Genomic DNA, 25,962 nt, shown 5'->3' on the forward strand with positions numbered 1-25,962 from the left:
AAAACATCACCATGGAGATACATCGTGGCAGTTTGCAAGAGAATTATTCCATCATGTCAGAGGAGGGATGGTTGATGATGATTGCACAATGTACAACTTTATTCACAACTTAAGAAAATGAGGCAGTCAGCACCTGCAGACAAAAAGCCATGGACAACATCCAGGTGGCTGATATGTGACAAATCACATTAGGTGTTGGGCAGTAACTGTCTCTAAGAGAGACAATATAATAACCTCCCCTCGTAATCCCACAGTTTAACACCATTAACCAAAAGCTTCATTCGACAAGTTAAAAGAGGTTGGAGGATTAGTTTAGCTTATGGTCACGTGTACCGAGGTACAGTGAAAGGCTTTCTCCTGTAACAAGCAACCCTCCCCCTGATACCTTCAAGCCTTCCTGTACCCACAAACACGAGACAGGATGAATGCAGTTCCAACAACACTCTAAGCTCAACACAGTTTAGAACAAATACGCAGGATTGGCATCCCATCCACCACCGTAAATATTCAGAACTTCCATTCGCGGTGCACAGTGGCTGTAATGTATACTATCTGCAAATATCAATGTGGTAACTTGGAGATGCTGCCAAAACCTGCAACCTCATCACCTAGAAAGACAAAGGCAAGAGATGTATTGGAATGCCACTGAGTACAATCTCTCCTCCATCCGCACAATTTGAACAAGACTGGCTGAGGGTACAATAGGCTGAGGGGTGGGTGACCTCAGATTGATAACATGGATTGCAATAGTCTTTTTGCAAGTGTAGGGGGGGTTGAAAACGAGAGGATGTAGGTGAGTAGGAAAGATTTAAAAGGGACTGAAAGGCAGGTTTTCGCACAGAGGTTGGTTGATATATGGAATGAGCAGCCAGTGGAAGTGGCAGTGGTGAGTAATTGCAATGCTTAACATATATTTGCAGGGGTATATGGATGGGAAAGGTTTAGAGGAATATGGGTCAAATGCAGGAAAAATACTGCTTGCTCAGGAATACACCTTGGTCAGCATGGATGAGATGGGATAAAGACCCAGTTTCAATGCTGTATAACTCTATAATGTTGATTCTTTGCTATCAGAGGGTTGTGATTCTAGATCTAATCAGGGCAATATGGGTCGGACACTGAATGCCGATCTTGCCGTGATGGCCATCTCCATGAGAGAGACAAAATATTACGTTGGATATCTCCGGCTTATATTACATAGCCGAAGTATTATCAGGCGTATTCTGAATTACAAGGGCAGCACGGTGATGCAGCGGTGGATTTGCTGCTTTACAACAGCAGACACCCATTAGGAGATTGTAGGTTACCCTAGGACCACATGGGTTTTCATCGGCTGCTCTGGTTTCCTCCCACATTCCTAGGATGTTCAGGTTTGTAGGTTAATTGACTTCCATAAAATGTCCCTGGTGTATAGGATAAAACTAGTGTATGGGTGATCATTGGTCAGCCAGGGATCGGTGGGCTGAACGGCCTGTTCTACGCTAGAGCTCTCAACTAAACTATCCAGGAATTATTGCAATATCCCTTTAAACCGTATGATTTGAGAATTCCTGAATAAGTACATCGCTGATAATTTGCTTTATTTTTGTCCGGCTTTGAAGCTTTCTACTGGTAGTTTTGTATTCTTTGATGAGAGTCCCCGTGGATTAGAGAGCAATGGTTATTTTCCATTCCTCCAGGAGACTTACAGCTCATGCTCAGCTTTGATAGCCAAGCTGGAAACCACACATCAGGCTGAGCTGCAGTGAAGGGATGAGTGCACTTTGGTTTGATTAGAAAAGCACATTACCTAAATCTGCACCACAGCCAAGGCCACAGAACCAAGGATGTTGGCTGCAGTTTATCGGGCAATTTACTGGCCTTAAAATAACATGGTGCGATTTGTGAAGTGATGGAAATGTACACCCCTGCATCATTAAACTCTTTCTAACCATATACACTGCTAAAGAAACACTTTCTACAATTTCACTTACTGAAATTATATTTTCAAATGCGTGCAAAAGACATTTTTGGGGAAAAAATGATCACGAAGACAGACTTGTATATATTAAGCTTTTTGCTTCCTTCATGGTGTCTAACTCAACTCACAACTATCAAACAATGTTTTTCAAGTACACCACTGTTCTCTTGCAGGATAGGGATCAGCTTTTGAATCTTAGGAGTTTTAGAGTTATCCCTCCCTCTCAACCCCATTCTCTGCCTTCTCCCCGTAACTCCTGACGCTCAAACTAATCAAGACTCGATCAATCTCCGCCTTACAAATATCCATAGACTTGGCCTCAGAGCCATCTGTGGCAATGAATTCCACAGATTCACCGCCCTCAATTATAGAAATTCCACCTCATCTTCTTTCGAAAGGTACGTCTTTTAATTCTGAGGGTATGGCCTCTGGTCCTAGACAGTCCCACTAGTGGAAACATACTCTCCACATCGATATAATATTTAATTCATGCAGGAGAAAATGACCCAATCTGCCAATTCAATCACGTGAATATATCTAGGAAATCCGCCAATATGACATAGTGGGCATTTGAAGCATTACAACAGACATAGCATTTTAGCCTAGTTAAAATCCAAAAACAACTTTTGTTTGCAGCAGTGAAAATAAAGAAATGGCGACTGCTGCACAGCTCCTGGCAGCTGATTTTGTAGCAGGAACAATATACATCAAAAATTATCCCCCGGCTCATTTTCATATATTAGAAAATAAGTAACCAGGGGGATGGAAACCATTTTGAAAAATCAGTTGTTGCACTGAAATACAATTCTTTTTGATAGCTAACCTCTTCCTGACGCTAGCCATCTTTTCTGGAAGTGTTGGTTGCACATACAATGTATTATGAGTTCAAGGTACTAATCTACACAAAGCCAATTTACATATCATCAGTATGTAAAGGCACGTATAAATTATTATAATCACGTGCTGTGATGTAGTAGCATTCTATTCAATTAAGGGCCCCATAGCAGAAGTGGCCACTTCGAGGGGCTGGAAACTGGAAGTATCCTGAGCTAATTCTGCTGCCACCATCATCTATTGCAACAAGTGATGGCTCCCACTGATTGTCGCCGGAAGCTTGCGTCCTTTTCAGGATGGACGATGACAGCGAGGTCAACATTTGTGACAAGGTGGACACGAAAAGTAGATGTCAATTAAGTGTACACCAATGTGCGACAATTTAATGCACATTCTCACCGATCTAACAGAAAAAACTATCCAGGAGAATAATTATAGATTCTTTCTTCGAAAAGTAGATTGTCTCTGCAGGAGGAGTGTTTTTCTCTGATTAGCACCAAGGTAAAGTATTGTGTGATTATGGGTTTGCCACTGGCAGTTGGCAGTGGTTAGAACGGGTTGTGATGATGAATTAATACAATCAGTCCAGAAGGGTACCAAGCATTGATGTGTTCATTTGATTTCTTCCTGCTGCGTAAATAAGCTGGGGTGACAACTTAGTAATACATCAACCATCTAAAACCTGCATGACACAAGTGTGTTGTTGTCGGTAATTTATTTCCCATTTATTGCCTTTAGTGCATAGAAAACCTACAAAATAAATTGCTGTAATCTTTCATGCATTCAGTCACCGTAAACCCCTTTCTTCATCATGTGAAATGAGTAAAGGACTGTTATTGCTCATAAAATTCAACGAGGCTTGCAGCCTTAGTTGAGAATATCATCCTCCACCAGAATAACAACAGCAATTCACCCGCCCTAAATGTCAATCTAATTAATCTCTGCACAGTCACTGGCTGGCGTCATGAGAACCTCCAACATTTTCCGATTTTATATTTCCGGCATATTTAGCATTCTATGCTTGAATAAAATTGTCAGTATCCTGGATAGGATCCCATGTTTGACATGGTCAGTAATGCTTAAAGGAAAATGGCCACATAATGATGAGAACAGGACTAAAGACACCCCTCCCTTAACATCAGCACCCTTCTAATGATAAAAAGTAAAAAGTAAATGCCATTTATGAGTGATATATTTCTTCAATTGACCATATATTTTTCTCTGTTTAAGAAGGAACTGCGGATGCTGGAAAATCGAAGGTAGACAAAAGTGCTGGAGAAACTCAGCGTGTGCGGCAGCATAGAAACATAGAAAATAGGTGCAGGAGTAGGCCATTCGGCCCTTCGAGCCTGCTCCGCCATTCAATATGATCATGGCTGATCATCCAACTCAGTATCCTGTACCTGCCTGCTCTCCATACCCCCTGATACCTTTAGCCACAAGGGCCACATCTAACGCCCTCTTAAATATAACCAATGAACTGGCCTCAACTACCTTCTGTGGCAGAGAATTCCAGAGATTCACCACTCTCTGTGTGAAAAATGTTTTTTTCATCTCGGTCCTAAAAGATTTCCTCCTTATCCTTAAACTGTGAACCCTTGTTCTGGACTTCCCCAACATCGGGAACAATCTTCCTGCATCTAGCCTGTCCAACCCCTTAAGAATTTTGTAAGTTTCTATAAGATCCCCCCTCAATCTTCTAAATTCTAGCGAGTACAAGCCGAGTCTATCCAGTCTTTCTTCATATGAAAGTCCTGACATCCCAGGAATCAGTCTGGTGAACTCTGTACTCCCTCTATGGTAAGAATGTCTTTCCTCAGATTAAGAGAATGCTAACATACCATTCGCTTTCTTCGCTGCCTGCTGCACCTGCATGCCTATTTTCAATGACTGGTGTACCAAGACACCCAGGTCTCGTTGCATCTCCCCTTTTCCTCATCGGCCACCATTCAGATAATACTCTACTTTCCTGTTTTTGCCACCAAAGTGGATAACCTCACATTTATCCACATTATACTGCATCTGCCATGCATTTGCCCACTCACCTAGCCTATCCAAGTCACCTTGCAGCCTCCTAGCATCCTCCTCACAGCTAACACTGCCCCACAGCTTTGTGTCATCCGCAAACTTGGAGATGTTGCATTCAATTCCATCGTCCAAATCATTAATATATCAGCGGGTGAGTCTGATGAAGGGTTTCGGCCCGAAACGTTGCCTATTTCCTTCGCTCCATTGATGCTGCCTCACCCGCTGAGTTTCTCCAGCACTTTTGTATATCTTTTTCTCTTGTCTCTTTCCATTCTCACTGCCAACTTCTGTCACATTTCACTTCAAATCTCTTGGGTTCCAAAATAATTTTCATCCGAGCCCATAACAATTTCTCAGCCTCTCTATTTTCCTGCCACTTTTCCTGGCTGTAAATTATTTTATGAATAAGCTCACAACTATCCCACTTCTCTCTTTCCAGTCTCTAAAATATGCATTGCGGCAGCCATCACAATCAGTAGCTCCTATTCCCAATCCTCTTTACATCCTAACCTGATGTTTCAAAGCACCCACTGATAGTTGACAATTTAAATCTTTTACATTCTGATGACATGTTGGGTTTTTATAGATTAGTACCTTGAACTGATTATTAATACAGTGTAGGGGCAAGCAACACCTGACTTAAGATGGCTTAAGTCAAGTGGTGGTTGGGTGGCCAAAAGATTTGCATTTCAGTACACCAACTAATTTTTTTGCAAATGATTTCTATCCCCGCTGGCTACTTACAGGTAGTTCCCCAACAAATAAAATCAGCTGGGAAATAATTTTTGACATAATTTGTTCCTGCTCCAGTGTACGCATCTCCAGTTGTCCCAGGGAAGGTTCAGTTTAGATTAGTGATACAGCACGGAAACAGGCCCTTTGGCCCAACGAGTCTGCACCGATCATCAATCCCCACACGTTAACACTATCCTACAAACACTAGGGACAATTTTACATTTATACCAAGCCAAATAACCTACAAACCTGTACGTCTTTGGAGTGTGACAAGAAACCGAAGACCTTGAAGAAAACCCACGCAGGGCACGGGAGAACGTACAAACTCCGTACAGATCACCCGTAGTCAGGATCGAACCCGGGTCTCTGGAGCTGTAAGGCAGCAACTCCACTGCTGCGCCACCGTGCCACACTCGTTTTGTCCACAAGTCCTGCATTCAACTGGAATTGATTACGCCAGTCTTTATTCCTACTTGGTGAAGGAATTCCCAGAATGTGATTACGGGACGGTTTCCAGGAATTTTACTCCTTGACCATGAAGATGCTAATCAGTTCAAATCAAATAGCTGTAGCTTTTGTAGTTGTACTATGTCACTTTAGGGAAGAAGTTAATGGCATTGGCACTTGCTGTACACCACCAACCCAATGGCATCTATAGATCAATAGTCAAGTTTCACATCCAAAGATTCCGAAATGCCACAACAACTCCCTTCTTAAAAATCCCCCACTATCCCACTGCATTTGATTTGCTCATAAGTCTTGCATTCAACTGGAATTGATTACAGTGGTCAAACACTCCCCCATTTAGTTGCCGACTGAGAAAGAATGCTAATTATACTGTAGGGAATCATTCAGCTGAGCCACGCTTGTCCAGAATCTGTCAAACCCTGCTGGAGGCTTCTGTCTGTCAGTTAGAGTATGGTAAGGGAATGCTCATCGCCTAGAACTGTCGTTCCTCACAGTATTCTGTGCACAGATGTGTGATGAGGAAAGGCAGCCTGGTGTTCCTAACCAATGGAGAAATACCTAGTCTGAACATTGTAGGATGAAACTGACCTACAGAGAGACATCACTTAAGTCCTGACCTCCGTCACTTACTGAGAAACACTAGTTATTTGTAAACAGAAATTAGAAAAATCCAAACATGCAGCTAAAAGTGTTGCAGTGAGCAGGGCTGTTGCCTTACATTCAATGCTGACCGTTGGTGCTCTCGGTGTGGAGTTTGCAAGTCCGCAGGGGTTTCCCTCTACCACCCCAGAATGTGTGTGCTGGAAGGTTAATACCCCACTTAATGGCCCCAGTATGTAGATGAGTGGTTGAATCTGGGGTTGAGGGGTGAAACTGATGGGAATGTGTGGAGATTAAAATGGGCTATGATAGGATCTGTGTAAAAATGGGCGATTGATGCTTGGCATGTTCTTGGTGGGTCTAAGGGCCTGTTTCTGTGCTGTATCTCACTATTTTTGTTTTATCTTCAATACCTCAGTAGTATCCAGACCCACTGGTGTGTCTGCTCCCACCATCGCATGTTGGTTGTGAGAGAAAGTCACAACTGCAAGGAAAAGAGATGATGGCTTTGCTTTCAGAACATTAATAGAGGTAAAGGGCCAACAATCTGCCCTCAAGATGCAATGGGAAAAATAGATTAAAAAATGAATTCTCAGTATGTTTTAGGGAAGGAAAACCTAGTAATCACCCTCACTTGTCTGCCCTAAATTAATTGAAAGATATTGATTGATTGAAACATACAGCATGGAAACAGGCCATCATCCCCCAAGTTCATGCTGACCATCGATCATTTGTTCACACTAGTTCTATATTCTCCCACTTTTGCAATCCCTTATACAGTCCAATTTACAAGGGGCAATTTGCAGAAGCCAATTTGCCTACAAATCCCACGTGCCTTTGGAATGTGGGAGGAAACTGGAGCATCGGTGGAAACCTCCATGTTTACAGGGAGGATATGCAAACTCCACACAGACAACACCAAAGGTCAGGATTGACGTCAGCTTTCAGGTGCTGTAAAGCAGCAGCTGTACCAGATGCACCACTGTGCCGCCCCGACACTGCATCACCCTTCTATTGCAAGTTCTCAAGCTGGGATTCAAACATCTAGCTGACAGTCGCCTCGGACTACCAGAAAAAATAGGATCAGCTCCTTGTAACCTGAGGCAACGATGAGATACTTATTACATTATTACTATTATCTTTAGACTTGAGCAGCCATTTAAAACAATTGCTGTGAACATAGATTTTCAACCCCTTACTGTAACAAAACCTTTCTTGAGCTTTTAGATGGCACCAGTCTCTGTGTTTTTTTGTTCTGTTCGTCCCTGATATTTGAATGGACTTTAATGTGATTATAAATAAAAGGTTACTTGGAGCACAGATGCTGGTTATGGTCCATGTAGCACTGGCCAACAAGAAGTGACAGATAAATTGTGGCTGCAATTGCTAATAGCCAGTGACTAAATTCTGCCCATTGAGCGCATGTCAACCGTCAGAACAATCACATCAATCCCATTCTCCCTCCCTTTATTTTCCTGTAATCTATTCTCTCTCACACGTGCCGATTAACACCTGCTGATTCACCTTTCATTCACTTCATCTGGAGGCAATTTACAGTGTTCAATTAACCTTGGCTCTGTCTGCCATGACATGCTGGAGTTCCTGGTAGCTTAACTCCCCTTCCTATACAAACCTTTCTGTCCTTGGACTCCTCCATTGCCAGAGTGAGGCCAGATGCAACCTAGAACAGCAGCTCTTATTTTGCTTGGGTACCTTACAACCCAACGTTATGAATGTTGAATTCTCCAATTTCAAGTAATACTGGTTGCACCCCTCCCCTCTTTCACCCGCTCCCTCCCCAAGGTGCGTATTTCCCCCACCATCTCCTACAACCCCAGTCATCCTGCTCCTTTCCCCTCCTCCATAAGCTCATCCCCCATTCACAAGTTCCATATTTCCCTTTCCCCCCACTTTCCCGTGGCAGCAAACTGGCTCTGCAAGAGGCCGGCACTGCGAGCGGCAGGGGAGGCTGTGCGAGCTGCCATTGGTAGATCAGTCGACTATTACCAAAATCCGTTGAAATTTAGATCTGTTAAAACAAGGGTTTACTTGTACTTATTATATTGGTATAAATTACAACAGTTCTGCTCCCAAGAACAGTCCACAGGATTCCCTGTTTCCCTCTCTCTCCGTCCCTCCCCCACCCTAGTTCTCCTACTAGTTTCACTTGATTAGTTTTAGTGTTTATATGCCTTGTTGTCACCTTCTCCCTCATCCAACAATGAACCATTCTACATTTCCTTGATCATCGTTTGCTTTGATCTGGGTTTTTTTCACACCTTATACCCTTCCATATCTCGTTTCCCTCCCCCCTGACTCTCAGTCTGAAGAAGGGTCTCGACTCGAAACGTCACCCATTCCTACTCTCTAGAGATGATGCCTGTCATGCTGAATTGCTGCAGCAATTTGTGTCTCTCTTCAGTCCACAAGCATGGCAGGTTAATTAATAGATTGGTGTTGCACAGCGGAACGAGGGACAGTCAATGCTCTATAATTACTGATACTGTAACATGAGAAATAATGCACTGTTCCTGAAAAAAAAGACAAGGCATACTATAACATTACAGAAACAGCAGGGAAAGGGAAAGTGGAGAGTTCCTGGAAAAACAGGTAACATAAACTATTATGTTTCTGGAGGATAAGTATGCTGGTCTTCTTGAAATATCTGGTAACCTTGGCTAAGTAATCACCAGAGTAAAAGATACTATAATATTATTTAAACAGTGGGATAAAGGATCTCATATCTGAAATACCAAGAACAGGTGGGGTAGCATGTTAAAAATTAGGATATTAAGTGTTACTGGAATGATGTGGCAGGGGACTTATAGTGTTGCTGTAACAGCAGGGTAAGGGATATTATATAGTCTAAAGGGCCTGTCTCACTTGGGTGTCATTTGTGCGTCACGCACGTGCGTCGTGACACGTAAATAATGTCGGGTAAATGACGCGTGAATGACGCCCAAGTGGGACAGGCCCTTAATTTAATGTAGTAAGGATACTATAAATCTTATCAAACCAGCAGGGTAAAGAATACAATAGTAGTAATGAAGCAGCAGGTAACAGATATTACCCTGTTAATTAATCAGCACGGTAAGGAATCCATACAGTCAATGAAACAGCAGGGTAAAATATACTCAAGTGTAACTCGTAAAACAGTAAAGGGCCTGTCCCACCTGCCGATTTTTTCGGCGACTGCTGGCATCATTGACTGACGTTTTGACTTACTACATTAAGTTAGACTATAATATCCCTTAGCGCGGTGTGATGACGTATTGACGAGCGGTGTTTTTCCAAGTGTCGCAATTTTTTTTTGCCACCACTGGATTTTGAAATGTTCAAAATCTTTTCGCGACACTGATATGACGCCGACAGTCGCTGAAAAAATCGCCAAGTGGGACAGGGCCTTAAAGGATACTAAAGTGTTAATGCAACAGCATGATAGGAGTATTTCATTCTTACAGTAAGGCAGGGGAAGTGCTATTGCAACTTTATACAGTATAAAGTATGGATTACTCAATTGCTACTGATACAGCATACAGATACATGTAAGGGTTACTCTGGTGGTATTGAATCAGCAGCTGTGGTTTTGATGTCTTGCCAACCTCTGATAAGGATCTGTCAAGTAATCTCAGGGAATGATAGAAATCTGGTGTCCTTACCTCCACTTGCGCTCGGTGTGGTGGTATTTTCAGGTCTGGAAAACAAAATTGAATCAATATATGAGAAGAAAAATCACTTTGCCTTCATTACTCTCGCCATCAACGAATCAACATGAGGTCACATTGCGCCCGCAATCTCCAAAGCCTGCACGTCTCAAGCAGTGAGGAAACATTTCAATAAATATTTCTGAAGAAGGGTCTCGACCCAAAACATCACCCATTCCTTCTCTCCAGAGATGTTGCCTGTCCCGCTGAGTGTCTATTGCCAGTCTAAACCAGCATCTACAGTTCCTCCCGACACAATGTTTTTCTTTGTTGTGCTTGAGCGACAGGTGAACACAGGGCATGGAGTTGCAGCAAAGGAAGCTAGAAATATTCCATGCTGCAGGCCACAGACACACACACACACTATTTTAAATCCATACAGTGCTTCACTCACGGAGAGGATTACTCTTCTCAGGTGCTTCCTCAGCATTGAGGATGACTTGCTTCCATTCCAGTTGGTTATGAGGTGGCTGAAGACTCCAAAATGACATCCACAACCCTGCCGTAGTTGGAACCGGAGATGCTTGTCAAGGAAAACAAACGGACTGAACACTCCTGTTTGTGAATGACCTCTAGATGCTCCCGTTGTAGAAACCTGAGATGTTTATTGCCTTTCTGGAAACCTGGCCTCCACTTTGAGTAGCTGTGGCCATTCATGAAGTGTTTTCCATGTTTTTCTGGAAATGTTTGTCATGATGGAGTCTAGATTTGGAAATCTGGACAATGTGGCTTGCCCACCGGCCTGCAGGCCGAGCATTGATTACTGCCTCAATATTGCTCTGGAAGAGGACACTTATATTGGTTCACCCAATCTGCAGGTGGATTTGCAAGAAATCATTGGAGGTGTTTCTTCAGTGTTTTGGGAGCCATCTGAAGGTTGTCCACAACTCTGAAGCATTTAAAACGGCGGTGACCTTGTTCAATTTGGGGACTTAGTCTTTGAACACTCTTTCCGTCATGCAGCCAGGGCAAGTGCTGTACACTGGAGTCCATGGTGAATTCGACCACGTTTGTTGATAGGTGGCTCCTGAGATATGGAAAATGATCCATGTCTTTGACAGTGTCATGAATCTTGATTGTCTAATGGGTGAGAAATGTCATGCTGTGTTCTTCAAATCCCAAACATCTCGATATAACGTCAACACCTCTCAGGCCATTGATAATAGGATACTTTGGATCATCTGTGCACATCCCAGCTTGTTTGCAGGGTTTGGGATAGCTGGCCTCAAGCATGAGTGGCTCGGTTATTGGAGGGTTTTGGGATATTGCTATTGTCCATGGATAAACTGCCAGTTGCATGATGTTCTGTAAGCATGCATGCATAAAGTGGCCACTTGCATGAAATTTTATAAGCATCAATTAACTAATTACATTCAGATCTTCACCTAGAAGGTGTGTTGTGTATGACACATATCCTACCTTTCATGGGATCCATTAACATAAACAGAACATAGAAAATAGGTGCAGGAGTAGGCCATTCAGCCCTTCGAGCCTGCACCACCATTCAATATGATCATGGCTGATCATCCAACTCAGTATCCTGTACCTGCCTTCTCTCCATACCCCCTGATCCCTTTAGCCACAAGGGCCACATCTAACTCCCTCTTAAATATAGCCAATGATCTGGCCTCAACTACCTTCTGCGGCAGAAAATTCCAGAGATTCACCACTCTCTGTGTGAAAAATGTTTTCCTCATCTCGGTCCTAAAAGATTTCCCCCTTATCATTAAACTGTGACCCCTTGTTCTGGACTTCCCCAACATCGGGAACAATCTTCCTGCATCTAGCCTGTCCAACCCCTTAAGAATTTTGTAAGTATCACTCAGGAAAATGCATTCAGGCCAGTCTTGTTTCTCATCATCAATGTGCTATTGAATGTCATCAAAGGCAATATTGTTCTCTTTCCTAATTACATCATCTTCCACTGATTAGCTGTCTCTTTATCTTAAGGTTAGTGTGGAACATCTTACATTTCTCAAGATTGGGTTTCATTTTTGGCCATTTGGTAAATCTTCCTTGTGCTCAAATTAGGTTTCTTTGCACTCATCCTCCTGCTTTCACATGTATCTTCTTTCATCTGTGATTTTGTCCACGATTTGAATCTCCTGAGTTGTTCATCGTGGTACGTTGTTCCCATTCTTGCTGTGCTGGCTGGCGTTCCATCAGATTGCATTGATGAGCTTTGTATCCATGTGGGAAACTGGCTGATCTATGTTTCTATGTTTCTATGTTTCTATGTAAGAGCCCTATCCTGAAACGTCACCAATCCATTCCCTCTACACATGCTGCTTGACCCGACGAGTTCAGCACTTTGTGTTTTGTCATTACATAGTTTTCATCATGCCATCTCTGGCACTTGTGGATTTTTCTATGCTGTTATCAGCCTTCTGGAGTTGATCTCTCATCAGATGGTAATCTGAGGTATGATGAGAACAGGAAGTGTAGTCTTCCACAGCACAAAAGCATCGCAGTACTTGGTGGAAATATTACAGACACGTCGATAAATATCTTCTTGTGATTGCACACCAGCTGCAGTCTAATGGAAACATTGTGGTTGATGGATCCTCCTGAACTATTTACCAAAGGTGTATCGTCCTATACTGGAAAATAGCCAGAGCTGCAAATCCAGGTGCTTGCTCACTCTGATACACATAAACACAGGACATGTTGGTGTGACCACCTGTCTGAGCATGGTAGGCACCAGCATTTCTGGGCACAGCAAAGCGTTGCTAGTGTCCCTGGCAGGATCCTGGAAGGATTGTGAACCAGACAAACTGAGATTGGAAGGTAGACACAAAATGCTGGAGTAACTCAGCGAGACAGGCAGCATTTCTGGAGAGAAGGAATGAATGGGTGACGTTTCGGGTCGAGACCTTTCTTCAGACTGATGTTAGGGGAATGCGTGGGACAGGTAGAATGTAGTCGGAGATAGTAAGACTGGTTGGAGAACTGGGAGAGGGGAGGGGATGGAGAGAGATAGAGGGAAAGCAAGGGCTATTTGAAGTTAGAGAAGTCAATGTTCATACTGCTGGGGTGAAAGCTACACAAGCAAAATACGAGGTGCTGTTCCTCCAATTCCTACACAAACTGAGATTGGAGCCTGTTTTAACAGTCATTGTTAAAGCACGGCTGCCAGGTTTACGGGATATCAGGTACAGCTGGCCACTACCACCTGACAGGACATCCTGATTCTCCTGACACAGTAGGAAAGCATATCCACTATCTGCACAACCTGTGTTGTCTATTTCGTTTTTAGTTTAGCGATAAAGTGCTGTCACAGGCCGGTTGGCCCACCGAGTCTGCCCCGACCAACTATCCCCATGCACTGGCACTATCCTACACACGAGCGCTAATTTATAACTCTTACCGAAGCCAATTAACCGACAAACTGCTAGGACTTTGGAGAGTGGGAGGAAACTGGAGCACCCGGGGAAAACCCACGCGGTCACTGGGAGAATGTATAAACTCCGTACAGACAGCGCCCGTTGTCAGGAGCGAACACAGGTCTCTGGCGCTTTAAGGCAGCAACTCCACCACTGCGCCACCATGCCGCCCCTATGGCCAGTTGCAAGCTGGCTTACGACTACAATAAGTCCCTCGCATCTGTGTAACAGCTGCAGCTGTTCTTGTACTTCTGTCTCGATGGTTCTGTTGGTGCTGATCTTTCTTCTGCTGGTCACGTTGGTTCTCACCTAAGTTGCTATGTTGCAGACCAGTAGTAACACCGTTGCTGATCAGGTAGAACAGAACTCCAGCGCGGTGATCAGATCGAACTCTGCAAATTAACTCTCGACTCACCTACCGTTACAAGTTCCAATGGTTTTAACAGAAGCATTCGGGACATGCCCCATCTATTGCCAGGTCTTCTCACTGACACTCATCTCAATTTCATTGCCCGATTTTCATGGAGCCCAGGAAACTCATGGACTGAGATTAAATGTGTAAAATTAAATTAAATGGATCTAATTGATCCATTAATGTAATAAGACTGACAGACTTGACTGTCCCAGTGGGCTCAATGAACAATGACAATAATGGATTGCAGAATGAAACTTTTGCAAAGTGCATTATTATTTAGGAGGGGAACCCTCACCAGCAGCTGTAGATTGTTTGAATCAGGAAATTATTTCGATTAACATTCCAATATCCCTGGCTTTATCCTGCAGTAAATCCTGGTGAGAATGCAACAGCTTGAATCGCGATGTTTCCCAAGGCTCCCTATCGCGCACGGCCTAATTTTCACATCTCCCACTAAGCTTAACATAAAAATAAGTAAGTGAATACAACAAGCCTCCCAGGCTGGTACTACTCACACACACAAAAAAAAACAAACAAACAGGAATTGGGATGCCAGACGTGGGAAAATTGAGGAAAGTCAATACCTTGGGAAACAACTTGGCAGCTGTAATATCTTTCGCTGTGATCTGGCCAACATAACTACAGATACCAAAGAAAGAGTAAATGAATCGAGGACCAGATGACACGGGTTTAAGGTGAAGGGGAAAAGATTCAATAGGAATCCGAGGGGTAACTTTTTCACACAAAGGGTGGTGGGTGTATGGAACAAGTGGTCAGAGGAGGCAATTGAAGCTGGGACTATCCCAACATTTAAGAAACAGTTGGACAGGTACACGGATAGGACAGGTTTGGATGGACCAGGCACGGGCAAGTGGGACTAGTGTAACTGGGACATGTTGGCCGGTGTGGACAAGTTGGGCCAAAGGGCCTGTTTCCACGCTCTATCACTCCATGACTCTAAGACACAAAATGCTGGAGTAAAGGGCCTGTCCCACTTGGATGACCTAATCCACGAGTTTAGAAGACCCTAGACAAGTTGAAAAAAATGTCAAGGTAGTGTAGACCCGCCGAAGTAAAAAACCTCCTACGACCTCCTCCGACTATGTCTACGACCTCCTATGACCCCCCCTCGACCTCAGTCTTCCACACCTAAGACCAAGTACGACTAGCTACGAGTGGGAAATGATCACATGTTAAAATGATGTCATGTTTGCTTTTTTTTTTCTCAGGCCAGTTACCAACCTACGACTATCTACGACTACCATCACGACCTACCTACGACCTACCTACAAGTAAAAAGTATCAATTTTTTCCATGCCAACCTTTTTTTAAACTCATGGACATTTTTTATCAGGCTGGAAAAAAACGCTGCGACCTACTTGAGGCCACGAGTACGCGGAGACCACTCACGAGCACGAGGAAGAGTTACGAAGACCTCCTACGACCAGGGACGGCCTTAGGAGGTGCGGGGCCCAATTGGGAACCATTTTGGTGAGCCCCAGGTTCCCAGCCAAGGACTTTAGAATCATAGAAATACAAATAAAGTCTATTATAGACGTTATATCTCCATGGTAGAATAGAAAGTAATCACAATGTGCGCTTAAAAAGTACCAGCGAGTTAATGGACCAAACAGATCTAACATTTTATATATAAAATTGCATACATCTAAGCCTACAAGTAACAAACAAAATGTGTAGATCCCCTCTGAAAAGTACAGTTACAATACCACTTGTTTTAGTGACTGTGAAATGAAAAAAAAGTAATTTAATTAACTAGATCCTGGCAAACCAATAACTATTGGCGAAAAACCAGTCCAGGCATTAATTTTTGGGCTTCAGCCCTATCCTACCCTTTGGGCTTCTACCTCATTCTAACTTAGGTAGGCGAGTGGGTGTGTGTGTGTGTGTGTGTGGGTGTGTTGTCAGCGCATTGTGTGTGTGTGTGTGTGGGAGGGAAGGTGAGAAGGGAGGGAGGGAGAGAAGGGAGGGAGGGATGTAGAGAAAGAAGGGAGGGAGGGAAGGAGAGAAGGGAGGGAGGGAAGAAGGGAAGGGAGGGAGGGAAGGAAGGAGAGAAGGGAGGGAGAGGCCGGCGGCGGGAGCGGATGCCGGGGTCCGGGCGAACACGTGTGAGCTGAGGCCGAGGTTTGTAAACGTTGCTCCAACCCCCGGCCCGGCCCTCCCTGTATTGTTCACCGCGTCTCACTGGGGAGAGGGGTGGAGCCGGGTCTGTGTGCGTGAAGCACAGCGACTGGAGGGGTGGGAGCGCTGCCCTGGGACCATGAGGGAACTCCCCCTCTCCCCCTTCTCCATTCCTCCTCACACCCCCCTCCCCCTTTCTTCCGCCTCCACCCCTCTACTCTCGCTCCACCCCTCTCTCCCCCTTCCACCCGGGGTAGATCTACCCGAGTCGATTATTCCTAAGATCCTGGAGCGGAGCTTTGGAATGCGCTAGCGCAGGGCCCCCCATAGGCGCGGGGCCCAATTGGGACCTGGGTTCGATCCTGACTACGGGTGCTATCTGTCGGAGTTTGTACCTTCTCCCCGTGACCTGCATGGGTTTTCTCCGAGATCTTCGGTTTCCCCCCACACTCCAAAGACATACAGGTATGTAGGAAATTAGCTTGGTAAATGTAAAAATTGTCCCCAGTGGGTATAAGATAGTGTTAATGTGCGGGGATCGCTGGTCGGCGCGGACCCGATGGGCTGAAAGAGCCTGTTTCCGCACTGTATCTCTAAACTAAACAAAAAAAATATTGAGACAGAATCATTCATTAGGCGTCGTCTTTCTTGCTGGGTAACATTTTTGCCACCAATACTGACCAATATAGGATCTTTGATACAGACTATGCCTGGTAGAACCTGGTGAGCCACCCACACTGAATGCAAGCTCCCTATTGTTGGGTTTGATCAGACTTGTAGGTTGATTCACCAAACCATTATTTTCACTTATGCAACAAAAAAAAGTAGCAAATACAAAGGCAAGGTGTTGCAAGAAAGTGTGCAAGATGGCCAGTGACTTAGACCATTTAGGTTGCACATTCTGTTCCTGAGCTGTTTTTGCATTCAAAACCCATGATGCATTAGGAAATGCTTCTAGAGGATATTCTTGAGGCAGCATTTGGACAAAAGAGTATGTCCTTGGGTTGTAGATCCAAAGTGGAAGACTAATTGTACATGGGCCAAAGAAGACTGAATGAGCTGTCTGTACAAGTTAACAAATGCAATTCTTTAGAGTAAAACATGTCAGTATACAACATGTTCTGGATTCAGCAAGCATAAAAGATTTTCGAAGAATGGGTCCAAGACTATTCTAGTTCAAAGCACCATATTTATAATGTGTAATACCTCACTACTTCCTCAGTGCCGAATGACTAATGTGCTGGCTGATCCTCAAGGTTATTGTTATGGGGAGGTGTGAGTGGAAGAGAGGATGGCAGTTGTTGAGTGCTTTCATTATTACTGCTTGCTTTCAACAAGGCTCCATTCTATTTGTACATACGCGACTGGTATTTAATTTGGATGATAATTATTTTGTGTTCAAAACACAATACAATCTCTCAGCTAATTCTAATAGGACAACATTGATTGAAATCTTTACCATTTGTCTCCAAACGTTGCATTACATGGATAGGACAGGTCTGTACGTGGATAGAACAGGTTTGGAGGGATACGGGCCAAATGCAGGTAGGTGGGACTAGTGTAGCTGGGACATGTTGGCCGGTGTGGGCAAGTTGGGCCGAAGGGCCTGTTTAAACACTGTATCACTCTGTGACTCTAAATCATTGGAATCATTTGGGAAAGCCTCTGTATTTACCGAAGTATGCACGTCCCAGCAATTGCAACTAAGTAAGTTATCTTAATTTTTAAGAAAGAAATAACTGCAGCTGCTGGAAAAATCGAAGGTAGGAGTGTAGGAATAGGTGATGTTTTGGGTCAAGACCCTTCTTCAGCGGTAGAGTTGCTGCCTTACAGCGAATGCAGCGGTATCTTAATTGATCACTTGATCCTTGCTGAAATGGGCATGAAGAGAGGTTGAGGCTACATCCATTGGAGTTTAGAGGGAAGAGTGGCGGTCCATTTGAAACATCTGAGCTGAGGGAGATTTACAGGATGGATGATGGTAAGGGAAGTGTCCGTTAGAGGGGTTTCCAGAAATAGGTGGCACAGATTCTGAATAGGCAGAGAGATAAGGAGGGATTTCTTCACGGAGGGTAGTGACTCTTTGGAATACTTGATCCCCAGAGAACCATGTGGCACTAATGGATACATGAACTAATGGGACTAATGGATACATGAACGGCAAGAGAGTCAAAGACACTAGGAGAGCAACTTTAAAGCTAAGATTGAATCAGCCACCATCCTGAATGTTAGAACAGTTTCAAAGGGCTGAATGGCCTCCTCTGGCTCTTATGTCTTATGTTGAACATTATCACTCTGCCCGTAGCACTCTCTATGCAGCATCGTTGCTCTCAACGGGCATCACAAAGCTGCCGAGATCCATCATTGTACATGGTTGCAACATATTCAGCTGGCAACATGCTTTAAGTCTTCAAGCTCTCAGCATTGTCTGCCTTCCTAAATAGCTCCCCTTGCAGTGTATCTAAACTTGGCATTCAGCCTAAGCCATTATGGTTGGAATAGTTTGCTGCAGTGCCATGTTTGGGAACAAAAGGGTATTCACACTGCAGGATGTGTTATCAATTTTTACGAGACCAGAAGCACCAGTTTGAAAGTGAAAGTGATATCAGGAGCTACATTATTAACTTTAGCTCTTTTCTGGAGAGAATTCAGAGCTAAAAATATGGAAAACATAAACACACACGTCCCTCTTCGTAATCAACGTCCCAGCAACAAAACTGCGAAAGCACAGGATGATGAAAAGCTGCCTGCCCGAGTGTGGTTCTCAGGATCCAAAAATCACCAACTACAAAGCACCCGAATCAATGATCCTTTTAATGCCTTTCAAACACATAAGCTAGTCTAATCTTCACAAAGTTCATTAACCCAGCTGCAGTGTGACAAAGTGTCTCCATTAACCGGCTCAATGACAATTGGGGAAAGTGCTGACATGGGTGCTAGGTCTCAGCTTTATTCCAGTCCCACAGGTCAACATCAAAACACAGCTTACAAAACCAGTTTACACTTCAGGACTGAAAACACATGGCCAACTAATTAAATCGATGGTATTTAAGTGGAAAAGGCAAGCAACTGTTAAACACATGTTGTAGTCTACACTTTGCACCACACATAACTATTTAAATACAGCCAACACTCAAAGTACAGATTTAAAACTTGCATTACGCCATGTGTGTAGCACCATTAAGTCTTAAGTTCTTGTTTTTAATTACTGACTACTTCATTGACAATGTAGAAAAAGAGGACATTGCATTTGACTTGGGAAATTGACATTTTAGGACATTTCAAAAATGATTTTAGTCTTCAACTGAATAGACATGCTGAGTTACTTCTTGTATATAACAATTTATAATACACATAGAATTATGGATTATGCAGTGATGAAGGTGCATGTTGCCACGTCATTGAAGAAGGGCCACCAACTCTTGTTTAAATAGTGGTTAGCATCCTACTGGTGAAATTAGGTTAACCCTACAATTTCTGTCATAAATGTGGACACTGGCAAAGGTGTGAAGGAAAGAAAGAGCCAAGCTACTATCATAAAACATGTTACTTATTAAACAGCCCTTCCTGTGATTATTCCAGCCTGTAGAACTTTAACTAGATCTAATTACCACTGAAGTTAAAAGAGCTGCCAGTGTTTGGTCAATTAAGATTTTACAACAACCATGGAGTCTGGCATTCCCAGTGTATTAATGCTCCTGGCTCCCCTTGCAACAGAGAGTATAACATTTTAACAGACTTGACATTCTTGGAGGCTAACTGTCAATTAATAATAATGTAAAAATATAGAGGTTGTGCCTGGTGTGAATGCAATAAGCTGGAGACGTGGGTGGTGGGTGGAACCAGATGAGAGGGGGATGGTGACAAAGGGAACCAGGTGGGTGAGGGGGGAATGGGAAAGCTGAACAAAGACCAATGTGGGCAGCTGAGTATGTGTGGGAGAACACATGTCGGGTTACATGGATAGGACAAGTTTGGAGGGATATGGACCAAACGCAGGCAGGTGGGACTAGTGTAGCTGGGACATGTTGGCTGGTGTGGGCAAGTTGGACCATAGGGCCTGTTTCCACACTGTATCACTCTGAGTCTCTAAATTGAAAAAAATCAATGTGGTTCCATCTGCCCATCATCTATCCCTCAATTGGTTCAACCTACAGAGTGAAGAAGGGTCTCGACCCGAAACGTCACCTATTCCTTTTCTTAAGAGATGCCATCCAACTTTACTCCAACTTTTTGTGTCTATCACCTACCAGACCCTGCCCCACCCTTCTATCATACAGCTAATGTATACCTTTCGTCTCCATACATGCTGCTTGACCTGCTGAGTTCTTCTACCATTCGTACCGTTTGTTCCAGATTCCAGCATCTGCAGCATGTTTTGTCTTCATTTTACTTCCCCATTCACTGTTGAAGTTGAATTCTATCCCTGGCTATCAAATTACATTGTTCATGGAATGGGAGGGGTTAAACCCTTCAATTGGGGAAATAATCCTCTTCAGGTTTTATGCCACTGAATAATAAATCCAGTGATTTTTTCCAGTGGATTATTGTGGGAATGGTTGCAAGCAGTTCCAGGCCAGAATGTTGGGAATGTGGAACTGGTTTCAGAAATCACAGAAATGCAGACAAGTAGGCTATTGGACCATCGCTTCCTAGCATCATTAGTTTCTCAAATGTTTCCAGGGTTTGCTTATAATACGTCACCTGGAAAGTTACTCATGAGTTTTGGTTGAAAGATGCAGCATAGAAACTGACCCTTCGGCCCATCATCCGTACTGACCAATCACCCATTCACACTAATTCTATAGTATCTGACTCTTGCATCTACTTTCTACACATTTGGGGCAATTAATAGTGGCCAATTCATCTACAAACCTGTAGGTCTTTGGGATGCGGTGGGAAACCGGAGCAGCCAGAGTAAGCCCACGCGGTCACAGGGAGAACATGCAATCTCCACACAGACAGCACCGAGAAGGCAGGATCGGACCCGGACCCTGCCATTATGAAGCAGCACCACCTGCCGCACCACTGTGGTGCCTTTATAAATCATTTTGTCATATCAGCCCTAAATTCACCAATTTGTTTCTGAAACCAGTTTCCCCTACGCCCAATGTTATAGATTAATTCAAACTTTATTCTGCATCTTTCTTCTTTTATTCCGTAAACAGCCTTTACCAAGATCACCACTCTGACAGCAGCTCACCTTATCAGCCTGGAGGAGAAGAGCAACATGATGAGACAGCCCTGCCATGATTTCAAAGCAATTTAAAACAATACAGCAATAGAGAAAGTTCACCGAGTTGCTACTTCCATTGGCCTCGAAAGACCAGATAAACATTCCAACCTGGGACTACTGAAGATGGGGCACCGTGGCCGGCATGGCCAAGTTGGGCTGAAGGGCTGTAGGACTCTATGATCCAAATCTACAATAATTAATAAATGATCTGACCGGCTAATGTATTTGCCAATAAAGTTTTACACTCATGAACAGCGCGGTACAGGAATTGTGTAGGAAGGAACTGCTGATGCTGGTTTAAACCAAAGGTAGGCATAAAAAGGTGGAATAACTCAGTGGGAAGAAGGGTCTCAACTCGAAACGTCACCCATTCCTTCTCTCCAGAGATGCTGCCTGTCCCGCAGTACAGGAATTAATGGCTTGCAGGCTGGACCATTAAGATTGACTTTAAAAACCATCTAACCATTGATGGGCACAGGGAGTTTGCTCAGCATGCACTACAATGAGATAGGCATTAATGTCCAATACTTTAATCAGCTCCGTCCTCCTCTTCATCGTGGTAGGACCTTTTGAAGGAAGATGTGGTGCTCAGTTTACATATTTTCCATGTCCATCAATTGATTCTGCTGTGCCCCTTCCTGCTGTGCTTTTACATTCTCTCTATTCAGTCGGAGCTGAATTTCAATCCTTTCCCACTAGTTGTGTGAATAAGCCTTCCACACAATACACATTCAAGTGATACTCCAGCGACACCTTTCATGTGGGGATCGGATCTGAAAAGAGTTTTCAGCAGATAAGACTACTCATGTCTCTCAGTCCTCCGTGTTTGGTATTTATATTAATAAAATAACAAATGCCGATTGAATTCATTTAATGCTAAAAATCAACCAGGTGCTCGGATTAACCAGCAGAAGCACCTGCATCGACACAAGCTTCTTCATTCTGAGAGGCAGGGGTCTGATTCACATTTATAATGATGCTGTTGGGATAATCCGCCATTCTGGAAGAGGTTTCATGACGAGCTGGGCCATTCCCGGACCGATGAAAAGAAGAAGCTTCAGTGTAGAGATGCTAATGAGAGAGATGAAACATGCTATTTGTAACCTGCATGATTTTGGGTTCGCTGCTGCTGGTGCTGCAAGGCATCATATTAAAGTTAGACTGGGTACTCATAAGACACAGGTTTAAAGTATAGAGAGATGGATGCAATCAATCTAGTGTTTCCACACACTTTTTACAGCCACTGTCCACATTCCTTGTGTCTCCCTTCGTTACTGCTGCTGAACAATTTCTGCTCCATTTTGACTCCACATGGAGCAAGGGCTAGGCCATAATTCAAGGAGCTCAAGGAAGGAATCAACAGAGAACTGGCCCCTAAAACAAATTGGTATGACCACTGGATGGCGCCCATAATGGCCGCCTCGCCAGCAGTCTGTCTTGTCCCTTCTCTATTTTTTATTATTTTAAATATATGTCTTGAATGTTTGTTTTAATGTCTCTTGGTATGTTTTACGTGAGGGGTGCGGGATCGAGGGAACCTTTTTCCAGTCACTTAAGTCCAGTAGTGGTGCGGCCTTGCCTGGAGACTGGCCCGGAGTTTCAAGCCGCAGGTGCGGAGCGTACTTACCATTGTGGAGCTTGGGATCTTTTGCCGAGCATCGCCGGTGATGGAGCTCCTACCGCGGGGCCTGTGGACTTTAACACCGTGAAGCAGCGGTCTCCGGTAAGAAGCGGCCGACTCGGGAGCTCCATGCCGCGCGCGAAGTGTTCCGATCCGTCCCAATGCCGGAGTTTCGATCATCCTGACGAGAGGGCTTGAACAGCGGACCGTCGACAACGCCCTCGTTCAAAGGCCCCGACCACGGGTGAACAAAGTAGGAAGATGGCTGAACTTTATTGCCTTCCATCACAGTGAGGAATGTTGATTCCTCGTGGTTACCTGTCGAGGTCCTGACTCAGGATCAAATCATGCACTGTATGTCACAGTGACTGCCAGGATTAATGATTGTGACGTTTTATCTCTTTCTTACTTTGCTCTCCAAGGTCCATGCCTACACACAGACACCTGGAAGCTTCCATTTCTGCTGCATCTCTTCTCGTGAAGAAGCAGTGTCATTTGATGTTCTTTTTCCGAGGCCAGGTACCTGTAGAGATACCTGCCACGCCTTCAGTGCAGTTTTAAGTTGATGGAGCCCTAAATATCTCAGCCTCTGGGCCAACCTTCCCCATTTATGTCTCTGCTTGGATGTCAGTTTGAGCAGAACAGAAGCAAATCTGCCGCTTGCTAGATTGTGCAACACAAAAACACCATTCTAACATTCATGCATCTATATTGCCTTTGGACACTCGGTGACAGGGTGCTCATTGTTTTCAATGACTCTTGATCGCTCTCTCTGACAAGAACTTACCACATGCAGTGACTCATTCTCCAACAACTCATTATGAGAGGTTCTATCTGTCCCCGATGTTGCGAGGGATGGGCCCCGACACCTTTGCCATAAAATGTCGCAGTCAGTCGGACATTGCCACACTACCCGTCCTACATGCAAACGTTCTTCCAGACAAACACCCTTGACCACAGGACTGTCAGACAGCAGCCACCGTACTGCAGGCACTGCTAGACAAGGACACAATGGATCCCGTGGGGTGGTTCCCTGAGCAGTCTGTCCAAACCATTTGTCAGAATTCCTCATCGCCAGAAATCACGGTTGGAGCGTCGATCCCAGGCAAGGGATCGGCTCCGATGGTAAGTCCACGCCCCGCGGTTAGGCTCAAGGTCAGTCGCGAGCAAGGCCTCCAACTCCACGATGTTAAGCTGCGTAGCGACTGGAGATATGATTCGGAAAACAATCGCATCTCCGGCAAGGTTTGCAACGGTTGTCTGGTGAAGTCTGCAAAGAGCTTTATGAGGTTCATCCCGAGCAGCTGCTTAAGGGGACTCTGTTGCCTATTACGCATTCTAAAACATCAAATGCTCCTGGAAGATCATCAACTCGGTGAACGGTGTATTTTGGTGTTCCTGAAACCTGTTGGCCAGCACCACAAGATGTTGTGCATGAACACTGCCAACTGGTACAGGGCTGCAGGAAGCTGTGCTGAGGGATGCAATGAAGCTTGGTGCAGCCAATGAAAAGGTTTTGTGGGGAAGGTTTGCAGGCCAAGGTCCTTCCACCAACAGACCATGCAGCCCAGCCCGTCAAAGATGTGAAGTTGTATCATCCCCGGAGGCCACAGGAGTGTAAATGGTGTCTGTGCACAGAACGTGCTCACACTACAAAGGTATAGAATGCTGTGAATACGGCAACTGAACGTATTTAAAGAAAACCATGCAGTTTTAGATGGATTTGTAAAATATATATATATTTTATGAAAATGTCTATTTTTGAAACAAAAACTCAATATGTGGAGACAATCTTACTCTCAGACTGCTCACTCTGTTTGGTGAAGCCCTCTTGCTCCAAGTGTTGATTGTGCCTGGGTAACTTATCAGAAGTGAGGGTGGCAGAGGCTGGGACAAGGGGCTGAAGATGTGTGTTTGCACTGAAGGGAAAAAGATGGACGTAGGCTTTGTGCTCCAGGGTGATCCTGAAACAATGAAGTGTTTTGGCAAACGCCAGCGAGACCCAACTTGGAATCCTGGCATCAAATTACTACCATTTCATCTGGAAACAAAGGAATAGGGTAGATTGCCACAGCAGGAGTGCAATGGGAATGAGTGACAATAGTGAGGATGGAGTGGGAGCATGAATGAATGGATTAGTAAATGCATACATGTGGTAAAAGGAGGATTAGACTGTTAGGAATTTTAAAATACTGATGCTAGTGAACTGGTAGGGAAGTTTTTCAGATAAGGACACAAGGATTGCAAAAGGCCAGGGCAATGTGAGTGGAGTTCAATTGATGCGAGGGATCATATCGGAAGGACACAGTAATGCTCGGTCCACCTGGACATAACTGATCTCCCGGTTGCCAAACACATTAATTCCCCTTCCCATTCCCACACTGACCTTCCTGTCTGAGGCCTCGTCCATTGTCAGAGTGAGGCTAAATGCAAATTGGAGGAACAGCATCTCATACTTTGCTTGGGCAGCTATGAATATTGATTTCTCTAACTTCAAGTAACCCCTGCATTCCCTCTCTCTCCATCTCTGCCCCACCCAAGTTGCACCAGCTTCTCATTCTCACCTAGCAAACAGCTAACAATGGTCTGTTTCCTTTTATCATAGTTACTTTTTCACATATCTTTCATTCATTTCTTCTATATCTCTCTACTCCCCATTTATATCTCTCATTTTCCTTTACCCCCGACTCTCAGTTTGAAGAAGGGTCATGACCCGAAATGTCAGCCATTCCTTCTCTCCAGAGATACTGCCTGGCCCGCTGAGTTACTCCAGCATTTTGTTTCTACCTTCGAGTAATGAGAATACTTCTCCTTCCACCTTCAGGCCGAGCGGCATTCT

The 25,962-nt window shown here is 44.2% G+C and overlaps 1 protein-coding gene across 1 annotated transcript in view; it reads right to left on the minus strand.

The window, feature by feature from the left end:
• dgkza (diacylglycerol kinase, zeta a) overlaps positions 1 to 25,962 on the minus strand; it is a 263,694-nt gene that overhangs the window by 37,601 nt on the left and 200,131 nt on the right. The window contains exon 31 of the mRNA XM_055649718.1: positions 10,285 to 10,319. Coding sequence (XP_055505693.1) covers positions 10,285 to 10,319 — 35 coding nt within the window. The remainder of the gene's footprint in view (positions 1 to 10,284; positions 10,320 to 25,962) is intronic.

This window comes from Leucoraja erinacea, chromosome 18, assembly GCF_028641065.1.
Source record: "Leucoraja erinacea ecotype New England chromosome 18, Leri_hhj_1, whole genome shotgun sequence".
NCBI classification, from domain to species: Eukaryota; Metazoa; Chordata; class Chondrichthyes; order Rajiformes; family Rajidae; genus Leucoraja; species Leucoraja erinaceus.